This window comes from Rhamphochromis longiceps, linkage group LG19 (genome assembly GCF_057381845.1).
Source record: "Rhamphochromis longiceps isolate RC_006_pf linkage group LG19, R_longiceps_female_GT1.1, whole genome shotgun sequence".
Classification (NCBI taxonomy): domain Eukaryota; kingdom Metazoa; phylum Chordata; class Actinopteri; order Cichliformes; family Cichlidae; genus Rhamphochromis; species Rhamphochromis longiceps.
In genome coordinates this window covers 32,692,825-32,716,874 of record NC_140575.1, presented here as the reverse complement: position 1 = coordinate 32,716,874, position 24,050 = coordinate 32,692,825, and the positions used below count along the sequence as shown (strand labels likewise).

The following is a 24,050-nucleotide window of genomic DNA, read 5'->3' as shown; positions in this document are numbered from 1 at the left end:
CAGATGACAGACTGATAGAAAACCAAGGACACATGCATGCAGGAAAAATAAGATGCCAAGTATTATTTCTGATTTCTCTGATATTGCACAATTCTTCTTTCTCTTGTGAATAGATAAGGTTTTGATTGCTTAGGGAGTTATTGCATCGAGCAGGGCAACACAGTCAACACAGTGTAAATCTCTGTCAGTGAATAGCTCATTCTCCTGCTTATCCTGAAGTTTACTAACGGACTCTGGTTAGCTATTGATAGCCACCTCTTTGTGCTTTAGCTGTGCTTCAAAGTCCACTTTACTCCAGTGCAGCATTCATGCCTCTACTGTGCATGAAATTCTGCCGTGCGTGTCTAATTTTGGCCACCTCTACATAATATTATTGTGTTGCGGAGTCCTATATAAGCTGTAGTTTCTCTAGAAAAAAATGATACAAACACATAAAACAATGTGTAAAATAAAGAAAAAAGCAATCTCATCATACGAGTATTTGATGTTTTTATTTGCTTTGCACAAAAAATACATAAAAACTATTTTTTCTTCAGAAGGAAAAAAACATTCACAATGTGTTATTGGCAGAAGTCTACAAGAAACGGATATATAAATGTTCCCACAAACAGTGCTGTTTCTGTTTTGGACTGTTTGCATAGAATTCAAAATTTATTGCTTGAAGAACTTATTTTGGTTTCTAGATTTTGTACCATGACCCGTGGCGCTCTTAGGAATTTGACTTCTTCTGGGTTTTGTGCCACATCCCATCCTGATAACTCCCCATCAAAGCCGGAGTGAGGCTCGTCTCGACGTCTCCTCTGTAGGTTTGAGGAAAACGTATGGACGAGTGTTTCACGCGTGTTTCACGTGTGCTTCCCTTTGCTCGTGTGCCAGTGTGTGAGATACAGCATGCATTTTTGCGTGTTGGGTGTATTTGGGTAGAAGGTAGTGTTTAAAGCCTCATCAGAACTTTTGCTACAGTAATGATGTTTCTGGTCCTCCTTCTCCCTCAACACCCCCTGCATATGTGGAAGTATCAAGTTACCCTTTACCACTTTTCTTCTCGTGCACTGCTCACCAGAGCATTGAACGCTGATTTGCAGCTAAGAAAACAGCCTGCTTTGGCTTCTTTTTTTTTTCATTTTTCTTCTGAGGTCTTGGACCTGTGGCCTGGCTTGGTCGGTAGCCCAAACTGCCACCACTGGCTGGCTTTTATTGGAAGCAGGACTAAGTGTTTGTTTTCACTGCCTTGTTGGGAATGAGAGATGGGGGGTACCTTGGTCTACCATTGAGTGGGGCCTCTCAGATGCGTGCGGAGTAAAATTTGCCCTCTGCACACAACAGATTGGCAAGCACGCCAAGGCATCGCAGCTCCAAGGACCTTGGATTCCAGTCGTTGCGTTTCTTTTCTTAAACACAACAATCTTAAGTCTTAACAGCCGTCGTCAGTGCCGTGATGTGTGGTTTGAAGAATTAAAATAGCTAAGGGGAAATGTGAAAAGGTTGAAAATGTCAAGCTCTTAGTTTAACATGAGACAAAGTTTAATTATTAACTTAAACACTGGATCTGCCTCTGCAAAGGGTGATTGCTTGGAGAACATTAACTTTGTTTATGTGCCCCCTTTTCAAACAGAATCACGCATACTTTTTAGTAAACGCTGTGGATCACAGTGCTCTAGGAGCATATCCTGTGCCTTTACAAAGTGTACAGTGTTCATCTGTGGTTTATTATTCATTGTTTGAGATTCTGCATTCCAAAAAAGCAGATATCTTTAGATTTATCCGAACATAATGAACAAAACAATATCCAAATGTGATGATTTCGTCTCCGATCAGATGAGGCCCTTATTGCTCTCTATATTCCAAACCTTTAGTAAAGCCTCTCCGAGACATTTGGCTAATCTCTGGTTTATTTGTGCAGTTTGTCCATCACCTGAAGGACATCGTCAAGGATCGAAGGACCCAGGTCGAGGCTGAATGAAAAGCCACTGTCCTCATCCTTTTGTTGTCCCGTAGTTTTGTCACAGGTCTCATTAAAGTCTTCATCCCCATCTGAACCTGTGCTGCCCCATCTGGAGCTATGAGTCTGATTGGAAGAAGTATTATTCCCTCTTTGGTACCCATCCTCTTTTTCAGCATCTACATTTCCTTTCTCGCTGTCCAGCAGGGGCAGAGAACTGCATTTCTTCCTTTTCTGGGAGTTATTGTGCTGGTGGTCCACAGACAAGTCAGGGGTCTTTTTGCTCTCAGTCTCGTCCAGATTCAGACGAGGCGGCTTTGGAGGCGGTGAGCAGGCCAGAAAGACGTTCTGCTCACTTCGGGAACTTTGTAAAAGCAGGTTGTGACTCAGCTTTAGAAAAGACAGATCTCCAAAGCTGTCGGCATTGTTTCCAATATGAGTGATGTGGCGGAAATCGGCGAGCGGTAGGCTGATCATGTTGACAGACAGAACCTCCTTCCTCTTGGAATTCCTGCTGGACCAGCGTCCAGAGGCTGGATTTCTGTGCAGCGATGCTCGGAGTGGCATCCTAGCAGATCTGGTTGAGATTTGCTTAAATGTTTCAGTTTAATCTTTTTTGTTTTTAATGTATCCTCAAAAGTCTTTGTAGTCTCTTTCTTCTTTGTTCAATTTGTTAGGAAGTTTTGATAATTAAAAGCATAACTCCATCTGCAACGAAACACAAAAAGAGAGTATTAACATTTTAACAAATAACAGTTTGATACCACATTTCCCGCAGCAGCATGTCATCCAGGTTCTCTCTTATTCATGCTAGAACATGAAGGAGATCTGTGCTTGTGTTTGTCGTGTTTTTCAAAACCAGATGTAAGGATTTGACTGTGTCTGTTAGCTTTTTTTAAATTCACATCCATTGTGCAGCGATTGCACCTGCTAGCCTTGATTTTCATTTAATGAAATGCAGCAATTATTTGGCAGCGCAGGGATGTTCAAACAATGCTTTGAACCTTTCATTTACAAATATTTACTTTTCAAATCCCCTCTTTTCCGATAAATGCAGGTGTGGTCTGCTGCACGTCTTCCAGAGGAAGTCTTCTAGTCCATTTAAGACTTCCAGTAAGAGAGTCAACAAAATAAATAAGAAAAAATGCCAGAGTGGTAATTGTTATCCTGTATGCGGTGCATTGTCTTCACTTTCTCACAACCTCTGTCAGAAATTATGATAATAACTTCACTTTAGAGCACATGTTTATAATTTCCTCAGAAGTCTAAATAACTGGGATACAATTAGTTTATTTTGCTGTGGTGTGAGAGGTATGCCCCGAGTCTGGATTTGAAAGTTATTTAAGATAAAATCAAATACAGCTATTCCATAAACAGCATCGCACTCTAGGCATTATCTTAGAGGATCAATCTGTTTTTAATGTCTTTTGGAGGATAATATAATCTTGAAATTTCATTTCCACCAACAAAACCTAAAACCTCTTGGTCACAATGACTCGAAAAAACAAAACAAGAAAGCGTTTTCACTTTCCGTGACCAGTAATGATTTTAGTGAGCGAGACAGAACTCAGTTCATCAACGCAGGCACGCCGATTAGATAATCTCCTCTGTGTCTGTGATTTTTAAGCCTCCCAACAGCTTTGCCCACAGTTAGATCTGTGTTCGTGACTTGAAACACTCACTCTGTAAATTTGTAAACCACAGGTTTTGTTGGCCTGTAAAGGTTTTATCGGCACTTTAGTAGCAGCGGGAGATTGGAGCGCGCGGACTCGACTGCATTCCTTTCCAGACATGTCAGTTTGGCCAAGGAGGAGTCGTTGGGATTTTAGCCATGAGTATCGTGTTCAGGAAACACTTCGTGGCCAAGTTAAAAACTAAAGAAGCTCATTAAAACACATTGGCCAAGAAACACGTTTTAAATGATGGTTCCGAACGCTCCATTAATTACACATCTCAAAGACTGATAAGGACTCAGTCTGCTGAAAACTTTAACCACAATTAAAATAACTGATGTTAAGATCTTTTTCCTGCCGTGCAGTTACTTTAGTGAGAACTATAACAATAATTAGACAAAAAAAGAAAAGATGTTAGTTTTTACCTGTCTTGCTGGGAAAATCAAGGATAATTGAATCCCACACACACGCACACCCGTCTCTGCCAGGAAGCTAGGCTGTGTGTACCTGCACACTCTCACAAACCTTCCTTTGACATGACGGGGCTTGTCAGCTGTTACAGACAAGATCTCATTGAACCACCTCGAGACACAGAAACAATGTGAGCTACAACAGTCTTTTCCTCATCGTAGAAGAAAAGCTAAAGAAAGTATTTATGTACCATTTCTTACCCTTCTCTGCTTCAACGAGTGTTTTAGATAATCCTCGCAGAAAGATCTTTTTGTGTCTGGCTGATGAAAGTTATCTTCCCCTAAGTGATAAGCCAGGTGAGGTCAAAGTATAAGATTGTTAAGAGATCCAGGTATTTCTTAGTTGACATCTGAAGTCATCCCACCTCCAGTCAGGAGATTATATCATCCTGTTTGCGGAGTGAGTTGGCCTTTTAGTCGTAGGTGTTACAGTAAGTCCTGCTGGTTGATTGGCTGCACCCATCACCTGCGGGTGAGTCGGCACAAAGCACGAGCTCCCGGTTTAATTCCCATGACATTGAAAAAGGCAGAAACTGCCGTGCACGACTTATTCTTAAAGCCGAATGGTGTGACTGAGAGAAAGGAAAGGGGCGACGTATAGTTTGAAGTTTGAAGAGGTTGGTCATGTACAACTGATTGTGTTTTAATAAGAGTGTGTGAGACTGTTATAGATTGTGTGCTTATCTGGGGGAAAAAGAGGAAGTCCTAGTAAGTGAGAAACCGGTCAGCCCTAATCTCTGTCTTATTGTCCCTCTATTCTGCTGATTTCCTGATTTCCTGTCTGTTGTTGAGTTGAGCCCACTCCAAAGACTCTTCTGCCTGAGTGGAGGCCTGTAGCTATTCTGTGTAATCAAAGCTCAGTATCCCACACAGACATGTATGAGCAGGCACGCTGGATTTCACAAGAGGGATCACTTGCTGCATTTCTAATTCTCACGCCTCCAGCGTGTTGTCTTTGCTATGGAATGCTATAGTAATGGATAACACAAAACTGTGTCAGAGCAGAAAACGTTTGTGCGCTCGCTGGAACGTGTTTGCGTAAAAAGGTTTAAAGCCTCAAAGTTTCAGTAACACTCACTGCTACGCACTTTGATTGTGAGCCTTTTTTTGGGACTATTATCTTCTGAACAGTTGCATCTACCTGCGTGGTGATGTTTTAAAGATAACATATTTCATAATGCTGAAATATTGCCATGTGTTGGAGAAAGCTGTAGATCTGTGTGCAGTATTTGTTTGTTTTTGCCTTCCTCCCCAACCCTAAACATGCCGGGCGTGAAGGACAAATCGTATTTTTTAAGCGCTCCTTTGAAATCGATCCAATAAACAACATACGTCCCGCCCTCATCCTCTCTGCTGCTCTGCAACTCAGGACCAGAACAGTCTGCAAGAGCAGACACAATTACTCACGCAAATGAAATTATCATAACATTTACCCAAGGCCGAAACAGAACATTTTTGAACATCCCTCTTCTGAGAAACCCCCTCATGCTAGAAGACAATCAGGGTGAAGAGCTAGTGTTATCTGTGGTATTTGGGTATGACCTCACAAGACCTGCTGTCTGACCAAGGTTGGGCTCAGTTTGTTAGCGGTGCTCTCATGCTATGTAGCCTCTGGGCTTATGCGTTTAGCCCGAACTGGATTTCTGCATAAGCCTCTTTTCTAAGGCCTGACCATAGTGGGCAATGTGGTTTGATGCAGTTATGCCGGGCCTGAAATCTGGGATGCTGCATGTTTTTGTTGTTGCAGGATAAAAAGTGTTTCCAGATATTGCTTTGACTGGCGCAACGATTCCAAACTGAGGCTTTGGTGGATATTCTTTTGGCTCTTTGTTGTATGTACTTCAGCTTCCGCTGATCAAGGCCCTCAGACAGCCAGCATTTAGAATAGATTTACTGCAAGATTTGGCTTATTCTTTTATATGAAAAAGCTTTTTTGTTTTATTGGCAAATACTGGACATTGGGCTGTGATCAAATTCAGCGTGCAAAACATCAATGAATTAACCAGATTATTTAGCTTGTAAGACTTGTTAAAGTAGTCATTCCCACCTGTCTGTATTTTGTATAAACAGTTTCTAGTAGTTTTCCTTTTATCATTTCTGGTGGGAATGTTTAAATATGCATTTGTCATCATCTTCAGCATTGTTGTCGCTGTTCGTCTGCAAAGTTATGACTCAGTGATTAGCCGTCTGAAGGTTTTCCAACAGAAACTTGGCTGTGGGATTGCTAAGAGGAAGTGCAGACACTCGCTTGCATGATTCCAACATGACAGAGATCTGACACCGAAGCCCAGGTGTTACTTTACTGAATACCAAGCGCACACTCACCAACACATATGACGTAGCTAACAGTAGCTTCTAATCAACACAACAAAGTCACGTCAGGTCCAACACAGTAAGCGGATGGCTTGGCTGGGTAAAAACAAATATTCTCTGATGAGGTAATGCACTGCGGTGCCAAATGTCACAACACAATAAAACAGCTGGATTATTTACGTTTTGAGGTTTTACACCAAAGTTTGTCAGTCAGCGACAGAGACATTTAATGTTTTTGAGTTTTTCATTTGTGCGTGTGTCTGTCCCGGTATCATGATTGTCAAAGTCAAACGTGCTCAGAAAAATTGAAAAATAAAGTGAGTAGAATTTGGTCATCCAAGGTCACTGAGGCCTGATATTCTTCCCATTCTTGCAAACACAATATTTCAGGAGCACCACGAGGGAATTTCATCATAATCAGAATCTTTTACTGTCGTTATGCCAAAAACACAGAAAAATCATATGCTCTGCTATTCAGTGCAAGGAAAGCAATCTAACTATTCCCAAAAAATATAAACCATTTTAAAAGTGTTTCTGTTAACTGATACATGATAAACAACATAATATGTACGTGTATGTGTGCTCGAGTCATTATTAATAGCACAATTTTAAAATTTAAGGCAGTGCAACCTCATAAAAAGTTATTTGTTTGGGGGTTTTTTTGGCCATAAAGGAATAATTTTTACATTCATTATTACATAGTTTGCAGAAATATCTGATTGGTGGCATTTTATGTCTCAAGTCAAAGGTCAGCTTCACTATAACATAATGCTTTATGACACTTTTTTGCATATACCAACTCGGGAGCAGAAAATTTCACATTTGGTCAGACACAAAATTGCCTATTAACCTTTATTGCCCTAAAAAGCAGCCTCGCCTCTGTCAGTGCGCCCCAGGGTGGCTGTGGCTGCAATGTAGCTGCCATCACCAGTGTGTGAATGTGTGTGTGAATGTGTGGATGACTGGATGTGTAAAGCGCTTTGGGGTCCTTAGGGACTAGTAAAGCGCTATACAAATACAGGCCATTTACCATAAAAAAAATTGTTGGACCTACACTACATACTGTATTACTTTATGAATATGGGCACACTGGGATGCATTCTGCAGTTTGATTGGTTAGTGGAAGCTTACACTCACAATGTGATAATGTAGGTTTGACTCGTGGCACTATTCTACATTCAAAAATGACCCGAGGATGTTTAACATATAGTATGGTGCTGCATTGTCTTTCATTCAGTTTCCTTTAACTCATTACCAGATCTTTTAATAAGGGAAAGCTATATTAGCATTACTATTATCATATTATGTAGTTTATGGTTGCAGTTTTGTGCTTTAAATAGTACTTTGCATTCTTTGTTACACAGAATATTGAAGACAAAATTGTTATGGATTTTTTGTGTAGTTATTGCAGGATTTATTCCAAAGAATTTCAAAACCCATAAATTTGGAGGTATCAGTAAAATCTGAGGAATGTTATTTCTCCTGACACTGACTGATTAGTAATTATTGAATGATGGCTGTGCGTTTTAGATTAAACTGTAGATTTGTAGAGTTAATGTAAACAATACATACTGAGATCAGTTTTACTGGTTTTGCTTACTTTACACATTAATTAGTGTAGATAAGGAACACATGCACAAACAAAGTAAACAGAAATCTGCAATTGTTGTGCCATTTTCTTTCTTTTTTTTTTCCTTGTGTAATACCTCGGCTCATTTTTTGACATCTCCAAGGTTCAGATGGTGTTCTTGCAGTGCCCTGGCCTCCTTTGTTTTAATAGCAAATCTGAGGGCTTTTCCAGGAAGGCTGGAATGTGAAAGACATAATTTTGCTTTTACAACAATGTATTCTTGGATATTACAGAAACCAAACCCCCACATTTCCCTATTCAAGGATCCCTGAGCTCATCCATCATAAAGAGAAATGCCAGGGCACCAGGAGTTCAGGTCTTTGCTGCCATTTGTCTTTTCACTGTTTATATCCTTTACTTTTACAGATTCCAAAGGCACTTTTCTGACTCCACCCTGCACGCTTCTATTCTGTTGAATACTGTGTATACCCATGAGCGTAGTTATATAGCTTATATGGGGTGTTTGAGTACAGCAAAGCTAATATGATTGAGCTGATGAGCTAATATAATTACAACTTTAGCATTTTAGCTTTCGTTGTATTTTTTTAAGTCCCAGAAATGATTTAGATGACAGACTGGAATTATTATCAAACATTATGAAACTTCGTTAGCTACCTGCATCCATATACTGGAAGGATGCAATGCACAAATACACATGCTCGCTAATTAGTGCTGATTAGCAGATTAAAAATATAGTCACCAAAACTGAGCCACACAGGTCTTGTATGGTCTCTGCCATAGCAGGCAGTAATAATTATTTGATAATTTCATTAAAAAAAAAAGGCATAAACACCACAAACATAGTTGAGAAACCAGTTCAGTGACTTCAGTTAGCTTAGGTGAGCAGGGTCGTGTCCAGGATTTGTTTTGTAAATGGGGTGGCACAGGCGAATCAAGAACAAAAAGGTTTATTACTTAAAACGTGGTGCTGCACAGTGTCCAAAATATAGTAGAAAAAAGAGAGTATCCCAAGTTAGAAATACTTCAAATACAAGTATATTAAATTTGTACTTTAGTAAAGTACTTGAGTAAATCTACTTAGTTACATTTCTTATGGCTCTCTCAATACTCTCATGCAAAGATGTTGGACATTGTAAGACTGGCAGTACACTATGCCAATGACATTGGTATTGGGGGGCACCAGCATCCTGGTGCCACCCCATGCCCTGTTCTGGATACGCCCCTGCAGATGAGACCTGGTAGACAGCTCCTGTAGCTGTCAGTATACCTGGCAATGTGGAAATCAAAGCCGTACCCTTAATTTTAAGCCTCAACAGTATCCAAATGGACAAGTTATATAAAAAAACCAAAACAAAAAACACCCACAATACAGTTATGAAAGGTTCAACATTTGTCTTTCCATCATTATCGAGCAACAAACGTATTATTTATTTTCCTGTTCCAGGCCGCAAACATGTTTTTTAAAGCTATTACGTTGAACTCTATTGAAGCTGACTTGGTGTTGGTACCAGTCATTCCAGCAGCTATGTTTTTTTTTTTTTTGCAGTTTAATTTGGCTGCTTTGATCAGACGTACATTTTCTGTCAAATAAAGGAAGTTTGTGCATTGCATGAGAGGGGCTAAAAACAGGAAGTACATTTGGGTCTCGACCTCTGTGGTTTGTTTGTTCTTTACTTGCAAAAGCGGTGTAGTAGAACAAACCTTTGGGGTTTTATGTCTGCTGACTTCTGTAATGAATGTTGATTAATCCGCTACCATTTAGAAAGCTTAGGTTTTGTCTGCACGAGAATTTCACCTCGGCTCCAGTGATGCATCTGCAGTAAGGCTGCCTCTTTGTTTGTGTTAGCATGAGCGCTTGGGTACCTTCACATACACACACACGCCCAAACGATCTCTATACTGGTATTTGCCTTTCATAAATCACAGCTCGGTGACACACACACAAATACAGAAACACACACTACGCCACCACACGCCCGCCAGTTAAATAGTTCCTTGATTAACTTCACCGCAGTGGATCAGAGCACACATTTTAGCTGGGACCACAGAGCAGGCTTGTTAAAAAATCCATTCTTAAGCTTTGGAGGACTTTAAAGTCACCTCGGCACTGCAACCGTCTAGTTGAAGACATGTGATGCTTTATGGTGTTAATGAGTGATCCATTTATCAAATTTGAATTGGTGAGCCGTCAAGTTGCAAGGTTAAAAGCTGTTAAGCGTGAAATGGCAAGATTTTAACGGAAGCTGTTTTGAATAGATGTAGTTTCACTTTACTCGTGTCCGCGCTTGTCTGTCTCTATTAAATGTACAAACACCTTTTCAATCACTTGTCCTCACACGCTCGGCGATCTGACAACTTGTGCTGCGGCCACCTGCGCTCCTGCCATGCCTCCTGCCGTGTGTGGGAAGGACTTTTAAGAGCGTGTGTGTGCTGCTTGACTCACAGCACTTGTGGTGATCATGATGTCATTACTGGCCTGGGGTCAGGCTGGGGTGTGCTTTTTCGAGGCCTCGCCATGCGCTGATGTCACGTAGCTAATCCTCAGCTTGTTTATATGTATGCATGTGCGTGTGTGGTTGTGTGTTTTACTACTATTCCACCTCAGCGGTGGCCTTGAACCCTCCTGTCTTGGCTTTGTACAGTGGCCCATTGTTTGTGTTTTGTGGTTTCCCGCTCACCCCGGATCTTGGCGTTAAGGCACCAAACACCCACCCGCCCCTACACACACACTTGCAGACACACACAGACATAGACATGCACATATGTACCCACCAAGTGTTTAGTTACAGAGTGATGCACTGGCTAAATATGTATATTGTAAGTTAACACCCGAGGCAAGGAAGCTTCCCTCATTCTGAGAAGAAATGCGTCACACTGCCCATAAAGCACCTGTTAATGCACAGAATTCCCCTACATCATTAGTGTCGTGCAGTCTGCCCATGATGCCATAATCATGCTGGGCTGAGAAAAAGGCAGACCAGTTCTAAAAGTTTTCCTGGTGCACTTCAGCATTGTGCCCAGTAGGGGGCGTAGCAGAGTATGGTTAGATTTGCTGTATAGGCAGGAGGATTTCCACAGCTTCTTGTATATTTGCTTGTGTTTTGTTTAATTTTAAGTTACAAGAGTTGTTTATTTACCTAATAGTGTTCGCGTGATATTTCATAGTTACGTGTCAGACGGGGGCTTGAGCTCACGTTATTGGAATGATAATAGCAGCTTTCCTCAATCCAGGGGTGGCGTAGGGGGGAGTGAGGGTAACGTCCCCCCTCACCGACCCTCTCTTTTTTTCTTCTTCCTCCACACTAGACCCTCTTTCTCCCCAGCACACGGATGCTGGAGTCCCTATGATATTTTCCAGATGCCTTAGCGAGTGCATCGACAAAACGTACCACTCATCAGATCACTCCCCGTCCTTAATGCACACGCTCACTCTCTCCTGCAGCTCACTGTCTTGTTAAAGAGACACTTCCTTGGCCCAGCAGACTTCCTTGATATAATCTGTTCAAAGAATGGCTTTCTTTGTGTACACGTGGTCTTCCTTCCTAATCAGTGATGGGATGATGGTCTCCATGAGTGCCTATGTTTGTGTTGCACATACAGTATAAGCACAATCCTGGTGAATTTTAAATTGAAGTTGTCAGATTAAAAATTTTTCTTAAAGTGTTTTCTCGTTTCATCACAGTCTGTTTCTTGTGTTTCGATCTTGGTTGACCGGTGTGTGGCATTGGTCATTGCACAGATGTTTGTGTGTGTGTGTGTGTGTGTGTGTGTGTGTGTGGGTGTGCAAGCCCTTTTGGGCTGTGTTCCACCCTGCTTGATTAGCCATTAGCCAGTGGCTGCCCTCTCTGATTTCCCCCCACAGTATGATAATCCGTCGCCATCATCATCCAAGCCAAAGCCCTGCCAGCAACTGCCAGGCCCAATTCCAGCCCACATTTTAGGTTTAATGACCTAAGGCAGTGGAATTACCCCATCACAGTTTCTCTGTGGGCTGCTGTCTCATGCATGTTCACCATGTTGTCATGCAAATGTTAACTGAGATGAGAGCATGTGTCCAAATCTGCCTCTCTGCGCCGCACTCAAAGGCCTGGTTGTGAAAGCAAACAGAAACTGGACATTGACTGCATTTTGGTTTTTTTGCGTGTGTGTGTGTGTCTGTGGTCAGCTTTGAATGAGCAACATGATGTTGCGTGTCTAACACAGTCATCTTTCCTCCACTGGAGGCTTTCTGTGTAGAGTTTACATGTTGTCGCCACGTACTCCAGCTTCCTAGGACATGCATGTTAGGTTAAGTGGTGATTCTAAATTGACCCTAATTGGTGTGAATCTGAGTGAATCTGATTGTGACTTGTTCTCTCTCTCTGTCTTTTTTCCTTGTGTTAGACTAACAAACTGTACCTCTCTTCTCGCCCATGTAACAGCTAGGATAGGGTCCAGCCGTCCCGCAGCCCTGAATTAGCCAAACGTTGGATGGCTGCCTTGAAGGACTGTTGTCATGATCTAAAAATCCAAGATGTTTGGCTTTTCTTACGACTCTGTCGCAGGATCACAGGATCGCTCCACAGATTTTACACTTCAAGTTCAGCTTACTTGTGAGGAGGACTGCACAGACATTTTTTTGTAGCTTTATACGTTTTTTTGACAATTCTGAGAAATAGAACTCTCAGTGATACAATCAGGATTATCACTGTTTAAGCTTGGACACCATACATTTATAACGGGAATGCTGCTCACTGATGAAAACGCTGCTGCTTATAAATAAAATTAAAGGGTTTTTGTGGCTTGAACCTTAAGTAGAACTAAAAGTTGATCTGTCATGAAATCTGATAGAAACTACTCTGTTGAATTGATTTTCTAAATCAACTGATTGTCTGGTCTATAAATAAATCTTCTTATGAATCTTGTTTTTGTAAGTCCTACTAGTCTGTGTAGCTCTGTTTCACATTATGATAATATCCACTTTTTTGTTATCACCCCTTTAGGCTTCCCTGTCCAATGAGCGTGACTACGAAAGCATTGTGATGATGAGGATGAGGCAGGCCGCCGAACGTCAGAAACTCATAGAACAAATGCAGAGGGAAGACGAGGAGGAAGCTGCCACGTCGTAGCACCACAGGACTCAGCTCGTTACCAGCACTGTGAGAAATATTAGATGTAATCCTGCATCAGGCTTTAGTTTCATAAAGCCTCTTATTTGTTTTTATTATTTTTTTGTATGTAATGTGATGTGTGGCAAAATAAACAATTTTCATAAACAAACAAAAAACAGTTTTTGTGTCATGGCCTTTCCTGAGAAGAGATGTGAGAACCAGCAGGGTTTGATGCACAGCTGGGTAGTGCCAGATAGTAGATACAAATTTGGAGATTTAAAATGATTTAGACTGGAATGCATCTTATGACTATGTAATTGCACTATGGTGTGTGCATTACAGGCCTCTGGGGATTGATTACTGGTCTATTGGTCTAAGCATCACTAAGTACTAATACATTTCTAGGTATTTTTTTTGACAGAAAGTCTTTATTTATAGTGTTGTAATATTTTATTATCCTTTTCTTTATCCAGGTGAAAGTCTAATTAAGATTTAAATCTCATTTCCTAGAGAGAGCAGGCCATCATGGCAACAAAAGTTACAACAAATACAACACAAGTTCAAACCAAATACAACATTTCATAGAAACAAGTGAGCACAAAATATGCAACAGCAGATCATAAAAACAGTCACACTGACTAAAAGAGTTATTCTCTCTGTCCTCTCCCTCCTTCCTGGAAACAGGGACGGCATATTTAAAAGCTTTTTTCCCAGTTGTCTTCTGATTTTTGTTACAGTCATTTGTATGACATTGTGAGAGCGAGGCTATATTGGATGTGGCTTTTACACATATAAACACACAGATAAGAGGGAACCAGCCCAAGGAGAGATTTATAGATAAAAACCAACCAATGAGAAAGTGGAGATCTACAGAGATGGTCAGGATTTCAAGAGCCAGTAATAAAACGTAAAACACAATGGTAGACAGTATCTAAGCTTTTTAGATAGTGGGCAGGTGCATTCATAAAAAGCAGGTCACCACAATCCAATAAAGGTAAAAAAAAAAAAAGTTGCATAAAACAAGTGTTTCATTTACTTGGAGAGAGAAACAACTGATTTTTTTTAAAAGGTAACATAATTTCAACTTGGACACAAGCCTTTCAATGTGAGTTTAAAATGACAAATTCTGATCTATAATGATACTTAGATACTTATAAGATGTGACCATTTCTATTTAGGTCCATTAAATGGTTTTAATCTCAGGAAACGTTAATAACAACTAACATGAAGTTGGATTTCCCTGCATTTAAAACGAACTTAGGTTGAGTTAAACGGAACTGAACAAAATCAAAGCCATACTGCAGAAATTTAAGGAGTTGTGCTGCTGATGGAGATGAAGAATAGATAACTGTATCATCTGCAAAAAGATGAAATTGAATGTTTGATAAATTTTCAGAAAGGTTATTTATATAAAGAGAAAAAAGTAATGGCCCTAATATGGAGCCCTGAGGAACTCCTTTGGATACTGGGCAAAAAGAGGGAGAACACCCAGCAACGTGGACACATTGTGTTCTAGCTGACAAGTAATTTGAAGACCAACTTACAACATTTACAGACAGACCAAAAATCTTTAGTCTGTTTACTAAAATGACTCGGTCAACTGTGTCGAAGGCCTTCGACAAGTCAAGAAAAAGAGCAGCGCAGTATTCTTTGCAGTCCATTGCATCATTAATGTCGTTCAACAGTTTAATAGCAGCGGTAATGGTGCTGTGTTGTTTTCTGAATCCTGACTGCTGTTGGTAAAGAACCGAATTTTGTCCAAAAATTCTTTTACTTGTTCACTAATAAAGTTTTCTAGAACTTTTGCTAGAACACACAATTTAGATATGGACCTGTAGTTATTAACATCTGAAGGATCACCTTTTAACAATGGGAAACCATAGGCAGATTTCCATATTGCAGGGATCTCATTGTTCAAAAGGCTGAGATTAAAAATATAAGTTAGTGGTTCTGCTATAAAATCTGCAACCAACTTAAGAAAATAAGGATCAAGCTGATCTGGCCCTGCAGGTTTATTTGGATTCAACAGATTTAAGGTCCTCTGGTCTTCAAAGAAATTTGGAAGAGAAAAGCTGAAGGATTGGTCCAAAGATTCAGTTTGAGTGGTAAAAGAGAGAGCCTCCTGTTTATTAGGCAGTTTTAAATATGGATGTAAAGATTCAAATAAAGACCTGGAAGAAACAAAAGACTCATTAAAGCAGTTTAGAATTTCACATTTTTCCGTCTTTTACAAAAAAAGCTGGCATCTCATTGGTAGTTTTGTCCCTATAAGAACATGTTATAATTTTTTTTTTAGGATCGTTAAGATGTTCAGTAGTTTTTGAAAGATAAAATTCAGATTTGGCTTTTAATGAAGAAGGCTGAACGATTTCTTAGCTGTCTAAAAATCAGCCAATCTGCCTCAGATTTAAAATCTCTGGCATTCATTTAGGGCCAATTTCATTAAAATCTAAAGTGGACAGTTTGTCACTAAGTGAATTTAAAGCCTCAATAATAGCTGAGGGGGGTCTCTAACAACCTACAATAGGAATAAAATGGTCCTTAAAAAGTTGGAGCTTAAATGCAGGAAAGAAAGAAAGAAACGGTTTAGTAAAAGCTTAAAAGATACTGAAGAATAACATGGAATTAGTCTTTTACATAAATTGCAACACTAACACAATGAAAAAAAAAATTGTAGCCCGTTATTGCAACGTCTTTGCCAGTAATTGCTATTGTTAGCCAAGTTTCAGATAATGTAAGAATATCAGTATCCAATGCGTTCACCCAAATTTTTCACTAAGTCCAGTTTAGGAAGAAGATTAGTGACATTTAAATGAATAATACCAAGTCCCAATCTAGCTTTAAATCACAAGGAACATTTAAACATTTGTAATCTGGACCAGGATTAGGCCGTATATATTTCCAGATAAAAGCAGCAAAAGAACAACGAAGCCTTTTTTTAGAAGTATCACAGACTGATTTCTCTTATTGCTCAGTCTCTTTGGGAGGTGAGAGCACAGGGAAATAAACCAGTCATATGGAATAAATAAATGAATTAAATCAGACAGACTGAGATCTGCACTGATGTTCCCTATGAGAGGACTAGAAAATGAGGTTTATCTTGCTCTCCAGACTGTTGTTGTGCCTCACGTGGACAGAGAGCCCAAAGAGATTGGCCTTGCTACACCACACATAATCAAAGTTGCATAATGCTGTAATTTGCATCTGTCAACCATTGTCTGGTTCAGTGTGACTACTCACTGCCTCATTATTCAAGCCAAACAAGTGTGATGTAAAAAAAAAATCATTCTTGTCTGCACTCTCATTCAGAAGCCCTGATCCAAACCACAGACTCTCTGGTGTAACTACGTGGAAATCGTTTTTTCGTCCATGCTAAACCAGTAATCAGGCTGCGATTGGAACACAAGGTAGGCTTTTATGGAATTCTTGTGGGCTTGTGTGATGAAAAGTGAACATACTAGAGGCCCTCCATTATAGAGTTGGTGGTTTAGATGATTTTTCCCATTTCTTTGTATTCACTAGAGAAATTGTCTACTCCTGGGTCTGATCTTTGGTGGACATTGAACATGTGCATTTTCTATGCAAATCCTTTATTTTATAAAACTCAAACAAATGGTAAAAAAAAATAAAAAAATTACTTCTTCATGGATCTTCAAATCCAGTTTTTATTTTGCGACTGACGAGAGTGAGTAGCTTTGTGTAATTTACACGCCATAGCAGTTCCTTGCAAACACTTGCTTTGAACAGAAGGTGGTTGTGGCCCTCCGATGACCATGTTGGGGATGTCCTCTCCCTTTATCATCATGCAAACCCAAGAGTAAGAGAACCAGTGTTCAGAGCAATCTGAAGCTTGAGCTTTTGGGTTATAGAGACGGTGTGTACATCAACTGACCTTCTTATTGTAAACATGAACATTCACCACAAAATGTATATACAGTACACTGTGCAGCAGGGGTGTCAAACATATGGGCTGGGGGCTAGAATCTGATCGACAACGACTCAAATCTGGTCCATTTATATTTGCATGGCCTTTGAAAATGTAAAGGAGGGCATAAATGTTGGAACTTTAACTGTATTTCCTTAGTTTTTACAGCTTTTACTATATTCATACCAAAACAAAGTAACTATGTAATAAACAATTAAGTGACAGGAAAGTACTTTTTTCAGTTTCTACCACAGTTTCTTTTCAGAAACAGATTTCTTTCATTACAGCAGCATTTATTTATCATGCAGAAAAACCGAAACTTACAGTTTAAAATAAACATCTTTTTTAATACATTCAAATATCTCAGTTGTGATTTGGTTCTTGTCAGGGACCAAGCAGTAAGGCATAAAGGACACAGGTGTTTAATTTTAAAAAAGGGGGTTTTATTGACCCAAAAATATGAAAGATAATTAACAAAGCCAAAAAACTTAAACAGGCAGACCAATAAAAGAGGTCAACTCAATAAGCTAAACTCAAAATAACAACTAACGAAACCACAAACAAACATAAGACAAGCTGACCTTCTGAAATGACACACGGGTAACTTAAATACTGGCTTGGCTAAACCAAATGGCACACAAGGGGGGAAAAAAGGCTGCCATATAACCAACTATCCATCCATCCATCTATTCGCTTCCGCTTATCCTTTTCAGGGTCGCGGGGGGCGCTGGAGCCTATCCCAGCTGTCATAGGGCGAGTATAACCAACTAATACAAAACAATTAAACAAACTTGAAACAACCCCCAGGCAATGAAGCATGTGGTTTTGTCCAATTAGGCTGTCAGCAGTACTTCAGCTCTTCCAGCCGTTTGCCACATCTTTTGCCAACCAGGAAGGAGAAACCAAACCCCAGGTAACTCAAAGAAAGAAAGATATATTAATATAACATAAAACAGAACTTTGACATTGCAGTGTTAATATGTGTGCACGCCATATAAACATTTGAAGGTGTGACAGAAAAGAAAAGAAACAATATATTGGACAATAAGTAGAATATATTTAAAGTAGCGACTGCAAACTTAACTAAAGTGAAGCAACTAGTGTTGAGGTGTGGAGCTTACCCTGTGTGGCTTCCCATCACAGTGCTATATAAATAAAAGTGAACTGGTCTGGCCCTTCATATCAAAGTGGGTTGTGTGTGGTCCACAATGTAAAATGAGTTTGACAGCTCTGCTCCGCAGTACATATACAACATAAAAGAAAATGCCTTAATATATTAGTGACTTTGGCTGAGCTTTAACGTAATTAATTAAATCTGATTGGCAAGTTAATGGCTATTATTGTTGAAGAAGTTAATTTTTTATGCATCTGCAAGCAAGTACAGCTGCTGAAAAAAAATGTTCATGTGCAACACTAATAGATGGAGAAAGAGCAGAAATGGGAGAAATATTTGAACTTTTTTTCCCCCAAAGGTGAGCACTGCTCAGCAAGTGACATTTGATAAACTTGAAATTTAAAGTTTACATGTGATGTCCTGATACGCTTTACACTTTTTAAAATCATTTATCGGCTTTCTACATCACGTTTTTCGCTAAATTATGTTTTCATGAAACATCTTGCAAAACTAACTGTAGCGCACTAAATGTTGTGTTATTCAAAGGCTGCATGAAAACACCGGGCAGTTTAGTGCAAGCTGAACTGTTAGTTTGCAGTGATGCACGAAGTTGTACTGGTTACATCTCGGTTACTGTTACTTGGTTGCATCAGCGATTGCAGACATCAATTTATTTTGATCGATGAATTTATATTTACTTTCTGAAGTCTGTCTTTCATACTAGCTTTATTGTGTCTATGGGTTGGAAATCAGCCATATAGATCATGAAACATCTGAGTGTATTTTCATGAATTCATTTGGCTAAATCCACAAAGAGCAGTGAATATCCTAGTAGCGGCAAAATGCCGGATCATCCCAGTCTGTACAGGAAATATCACTGGAGGCCACAAAACAGCTTATGTGACTTATTTGTAAGTAGTTCTTTTCACCACGTTACACAGCTACACCCAGTCTAGGGTTCCCCCACCTGCCAAATCCCACTTTAACACCTGCTTACGTTCCTAGCTGCTTTAAAGCCCACTAATTAACACATTTTATTGTGGGTAAGTCTAATTGTGAAAAAAATAAAAGCAACACTCTGACAGGCTGTTAGGTGCTGAACTATTTCTTGGCAGATGACTTTCTGGAGTCATGCCGTCATTGTGAGGTAACCAGTGGAGACTCTGGGAAGTTACTGGTCTGAGCCAAGAAACAGTCTGGCGCATAACCTAATTTGGCTCTGGCTTAGGCCTGAACCCACAGACACAAGCTTTATCAGTCTTCCTATCATCCAACTGTTGATGAAGTTTTTTTTTTTTCTTTTCAAAACCAATGCACCATTGTTTTAATCATTAATTTAAAGCCCACCCTCTTGATGTAGAGCTGAGCTTGTTTCAGTGCAACCAAACTCACTCGCCCCACTCCACCCTTGGCTTTCATGGATCACGTCATAACTCATTAACCAGCGTAAATTAAAGCTAGAAATTTGGTGTTCTTTTTCTGACAGTGGCCTCAAAAACAAATTCTCACACTTCTGATTTTGTTGTTCTACAAGCAAACTGTTGCGCAATAGGCTTATGTAATACGTATCCAGAAGATTCTGTATTGCTCATTTAAGTTCTCTGAAGTGACGTGCTACCTCTCTGTGACCCACATAAAGGCAAGCCTTACCGTGCCAGACTACTGTGGTCACCCCTGGGTTTCGTAACAAGGTTCGAACAGTCTGTTTTTCCCCTGTTCCCTATGGGGGAAAACTATTGCATAATCGCGTGTCTGCATTTGCAGGCCTGTATGGCGGTGCTTTCTCCTGTCATTGTGTTATTTAGGAGCCACAGTGCAGCTTCGAAACATCCAATCTAGCCATCCATCTCCCCGCCACTCCTGCACCGCCTCACCGTGGCTGTTACACAATGTCCAGCTGTGGAGCACAGCAGTGTGTTGGGAGACATCTGCGCCTCTCCTCCTGCAAAATCCCCTCATCACATGGTTTTGTTTACGCATAGCTGCTTTCAATATCCCAGCGATGTGAACAAAAGAAAAAAAAAACAAAACAAGGGGAACACACAAACTCTGTCCAAATGACACAAGGAAATACAGTCACAGGAAATGCATTCGCCACCAACTCTGCCCCAAGCCCACAGTGGCTTGTGCTGCATGCAAACCAGGATGGATGAGCCTGTTGCTCTGTCATATCACCAATTATGGCAGCGGCACGGAATCCTCACGGTATCTCATTGCTTCCAATTTTCCTCACATTGTCTGTGTCGAAGCAGTCACTGCGGTGTACCCAAACAGTATCTGGAATGTCTGCGGTAACAGAACTGGGAAGCACCGTCTCCTTTTAATCTTTAGCAGGGAGGTAGATGCTAAGTCATGTGTGAGGCAGCAGGTCTGATAAGAGTTTGGCTGTGAGCTAGTTGGCAACGTTTCTGGTTTGCGGGCTAGCGATCCAGGCTGGCCCCAGACATTTGTTGGCAGACCCGAGGCTGTAATGAAACCACCCAGAGTGTTTTGGCTCTCGCAGCCAGACTTCTGCTCTCAGTGTTCCTGCGACACTAGAGTCTCATCTTCAAACGTGTAGAGACCCTGTAATGCTCCACAGAGCTGTAACAGCCCACGACAAGTAACAATAATGTTTACCGTGTTTTATTTTTGATGTCCTGTATGCCTCTGTTTTACAGATTTTCAGACGATTACACATTATGTTTAAACTGATTACTTTTAATAATAAGTACACAATCCACATAATGACATCATTAAGTTAGAAACACATGTTTTAAAGAAGAATTGTCTTTACACAGCGATGCATGTACAAATGTTTCCAGTGTTTTAATTAGAAAAAAGTGAGGCTTGGTTCAGGATAAATCTACTCTGGTCACTACACTGTATCACCAGTGCTAAACAGTATTGACAAAGGCAAACCCCTGTAGTTTCAGTAATCCCCTGAATCTGGTGACCTATCATCTAATCTGAGACTTTATGTAAGGGATAATCTCAACTTTACTTTTGTTTGACTATGGCGTTACTTTATAGTTGCCAATATCTTAAATGTAGAATGTATAGAGTAAAAACAGGGATATTCTGCAGAATTCATTTACCCCTTTAAAGGCTTATACAAGTACCCGCCCTCCCAGTACGGTATCTTTGTGATCCATCACTCCAACTCCTTGTGAAGACACCACACCAGTGTCTGTCCCACACCTGTCATGGACACCACACGGAAGCCAATCTTCTCCAGCTTGTCCAGCACCAGGCGAGGTGGGTCATCCACGTGATACTCGGAACTGAAACAAGCATAAACAAAGCAATTCTGCTTTCCACAGATGTGGGGATTTCTGCATCTCTCTTGGAAAATAGAGTGCTGTTAATTGTTCTAGTGCTTGTTCACTTCCTTCCACACCTTGTTTCATTTGAATCAGATTGCCAATGGCAACACCTCCCTGATCTGTATTCCATCACCTTGAACGGTTTACTCCAAATCTGCAAGGCAGCAGCTTTCCTCCCCCCTCCCCAACCACACTGAAGCCTTTTCTTCTATACGACCCGATTTCAGCTCTGCTGTCAACATGTACATGTTAACTGCCAAAATGTACAAAGCATCAGTTTTAAGTGCCTAAATATGGATATGCTGCCCACTGTGAGCAAATTTACAGTAGACTTGGAAATAAAGTCTGCACGTCTGTGTGCAGCTAAAGATCAGAATGGAGGCAATGGTTAAATCTTACCCATTTACAATCACTGATAAAAATTGTTTCACAAAAATTATTGAATCAGGAGCAAAATCCTGTCAATCTTTGTAAGAGACATCAGCCTCATGGTGCTTAAAAGCTTGAGCTGAGATAGGCTTATAAAACTTAACCATTTATCCTTGGGTGTTTCACATGGTAGCTCTGAGGTCAAACAGTACAATTTAAGAAAAATGAAAACAGAAAAACGCTGCAAAGACCCTCAACTAAAGTGTTTTTTGGGAGACAATAAGGTGAAGGATCAGCTACAGTAAATGGCTAATAGCAAACATCTATGGTTTATATAAATCATGTGATTAAATCACACAGTGCCTTGCGTCTTCCTCCTGCTATTCCATGGTGTTACCGTCACCCCAAAAACACTTCCGTTCTGATTTATTCAACTTCCGTTGTGTTTTAGCTGCAAAAGATTTCACCTCTCAGGGCCATCATAACACGCTTCCCACATTTGACCTATATAGCTCCCATGATTACTGACTTAGGTACTCACAAATTGTTCCCCAGCATAGTCGTTTTCCTCGCTCCCAGGTAATTCATGACCACTGGATCCGAAAATTCATCCCCCACATTTGTCGGACCGTTCTCCTGCAAGGCAGCATTAAGTGTATTACCCACACAGCTTAGAACTTACTCTAGAAATATTGGGGGGAGACAGCATCCCTAAAAAAATTGTCTGTACAGCTCTCACTGATTGCACCTGCAGCCCTCTGGCAGGTGCACATGATAATCTCCAATATCTGAACATGCTAAAAATAGATGATCCAATATACTTAAAGGGTACTGGAGGAATTAGGCTGCTGGAGTCGTGGAGACATCAAAATGAACATGCGCAAACAAGAGGCCGACAACTGAGCAACATGTGTTTTTAATTGACGTGGCACACACACATACAAAAAGGTCCCACGCACGCTTCTCGCGTCTTTTGTAACCATAACTTTCCCCCCCCCCAGCGTGCCGAATATTACCGGCCATTGCATAACCAACCTTGGCTGATCAGTAGGCTAGTGTGCGCGCTGTTTGCAGTCAAATAAACACATCTGCGAGTCAAACGCGCCTCCCCCGACAGGATGATGGGAGTCGTTTACGTATGCAAGATACACACCAGTCGAATCTGTGTGCTGACGAACATGTACGGCATCCCGCTCGCTAGCTTTGCTCCGGTATTCCCCCAGGAGTGACTGAAAGAGGTGTCCTCACAGATAAACGGTGCCCTCTTCAACTCGAGCTCCAGCTGACTGCGCTTAGCGGAATGCGGAAACACCCACCGCGACGAGCCAATCACAGAACCCCTCTCAGCATCTGTCAACAGCCCGCTCTGCACAGGGTCTTGTTCAACTGGGATCGCTGGTTTGTTGATATGAGAAACGCGGGGCAATGTGCATGTACGAGAAGGAAATGTTAATTTATAGTTTCATTTAACTAAGTCATTTTTTATTCTTCCAGTGCGAAAGTTGACTTTAAAATCTCATCATTCTTTGGATGGGAATTTATTTAATAAGCTACACATTTATTAAATTACATTTCAGCCACAACCAATTGTGCTACACATTTTCTTTCATTTTCAGGCAACTTACTGCAAGTGGAAAGAAATGCAATTTCAGTTTCCGTGGTCGCTGTCGTACAGTCTGCTCTATGTATTTGCATGTATTTGTTTAATGCATGTATTATATTAAACCTGCACTGTCTAGAATTCTCTCCTTCCCAGAGATTTATTAATTTCCTCCTGAGTTCGGTAATAATAACTCTGGATCACTCTTGTGACTGGGAGGGAAATGAAAGGCACAGACCAAAGGAAAGCAACAATGGTGGGAACTCCGATAAGATCAGTAATATGAATGTAATGTCCTGTGGATGCCAGAAAAGCCTGGTGGACTCTCAGTTAGGCTTTGCATGTCATGGTCAGTGGGAACAGTAATTTAAAGCCTGATCGCTGCTTAATAATATTGTGATGGTAGGCAGACGTGCATCCAGGCAAACCAGATTCAGAAATGTCCTGTGGTGCAATCAGTTTTGAAGGCATAAATCGAACCAAAGTGGTTTACCATCAAATCAAATATGTTTTTAAGATTGGGTCGTGTATTTGTCTTAAATTTAATACGTCGTTAGCAGTCTGAATTGACAGTGTTAAATGGCTTCTGACATTATACAGAGCCTTTAATGTGCATCTGCTTGATTCAGACTGGCATCTGTGAGTGGTGGGGACTGCT

The 24,050-nt window shown here is 40.6% G+C and overlaps 3 protein-coding genes across 4 annotated transcripts in view; 1 reads left to right on the top strand and 2 right to left on the bottom strand.

Moving 5' to 3' along the window:
* dnajc17 (DnaJ (Hsp40) homolog, subfamily C, member 17) overlaps positions 1-13,245 on the top strand; it is a 34,651-nt gene extending 21,406 nt beyond the window's left edge. The window contains exon 11 of the mRNA XM_085390799.1: positions 12,972-13,245. Coding sequence (XP_085246925.1) covers positions 12,972-13,097 — 126 coding nt within the window. The 3' untranslated portion in view covers positions 13,098-13,245. The remainder of the gene's footprint in view (positions 1-12,971) is intronic.
* On the bottom strand, positions 570-4,642 carry LOC146647195 (cdc42 effector protein 3). Of its 2 annotated transcripts, XM_085390801.1 has the most exons (3): positions 4,287-4,642; positions 4,041-4,197; positions 570-2,650 (listed from the first exon to the last, which is right to left on the bottom strand). In XM_085390801.1, exon 3 carries the CDS (start codon positions 2,507-2,509, stop codon positions 1,892-1,894), a length of 618 nt encoding a protein of 205 aa, XP_085246927.1. In that variant the 5' UTR covers positions 2,510-2,650; positions 4,041-4,197; positions 4,287-4,642; the 3' UTR covers positions 570-1,891. The 2 variants fall into 2 exon arrangements, with proteins under 2 accessions (XP_085246927.1, XP_085246928.1); XM_085390802.1 differs by lacking the exon at positions 4,041-4,197.
* A 7,552-nt stretch (positions 13,246-20,797) lies between the features above and the next one.
* gchfr (GTP cyclohydrolase I feedback regulator) lies at positions 20,798-23,104 on the bottom strand. Its single transcript, XM_085392010.1, has 3 exons — positions 22,946-23,104; positions 22,334-22,428; positions 20,798-21,381 (listed from the first exon to the last, which is right to left on the bottom strand). Exons 1-3 carry the CDS (start codon positions 22,979-22,981, stop codon positions 21,252-21,254), a joined length of 261 nt encoding a protein of 86 aa, XP_085248136.1. The 5' UTR covers positions 22,982-23,104; the 3' UTR covers positions 20,798-21,251.
* Positions 23,105-24,050: the final 946 nt, after the last annotated feature.

What these genes read in the sequence shown, in the direction of transcription:
- LOC146647195 (XM_085390801.1), bottom strand. Translation starts at nt 2,509, where the DNA reads ATGCCACTCCGAGCATCGCTGCACAGAAATCCAGCCTCTGGACGCTGG.
- gchfr (XM_085392010.1), bottom strand. Translation starts at nt 22,981, where the DNA reads ATGCCGTACATGTTCGTCAGCACACAGATTCGACTG. An exon ending in TCAGCACACAGATTCGACTG is followed by an intron (nt 22,429 to 22,945) that starts GTGTGTATCTTG and finishes GCTGCCTTGCAG; the next exon opens with GAGAACGGTCCGACAAATGT. An exon ending in ACTATGCTGGGGAACAATTT is followed by an intron (nt 21,382 to 22,333) that starts GTGAGTACCTAA and finishes TGCTTGTTTCAG; the next exon opens with TTCCGAGTATCACGTGGATG.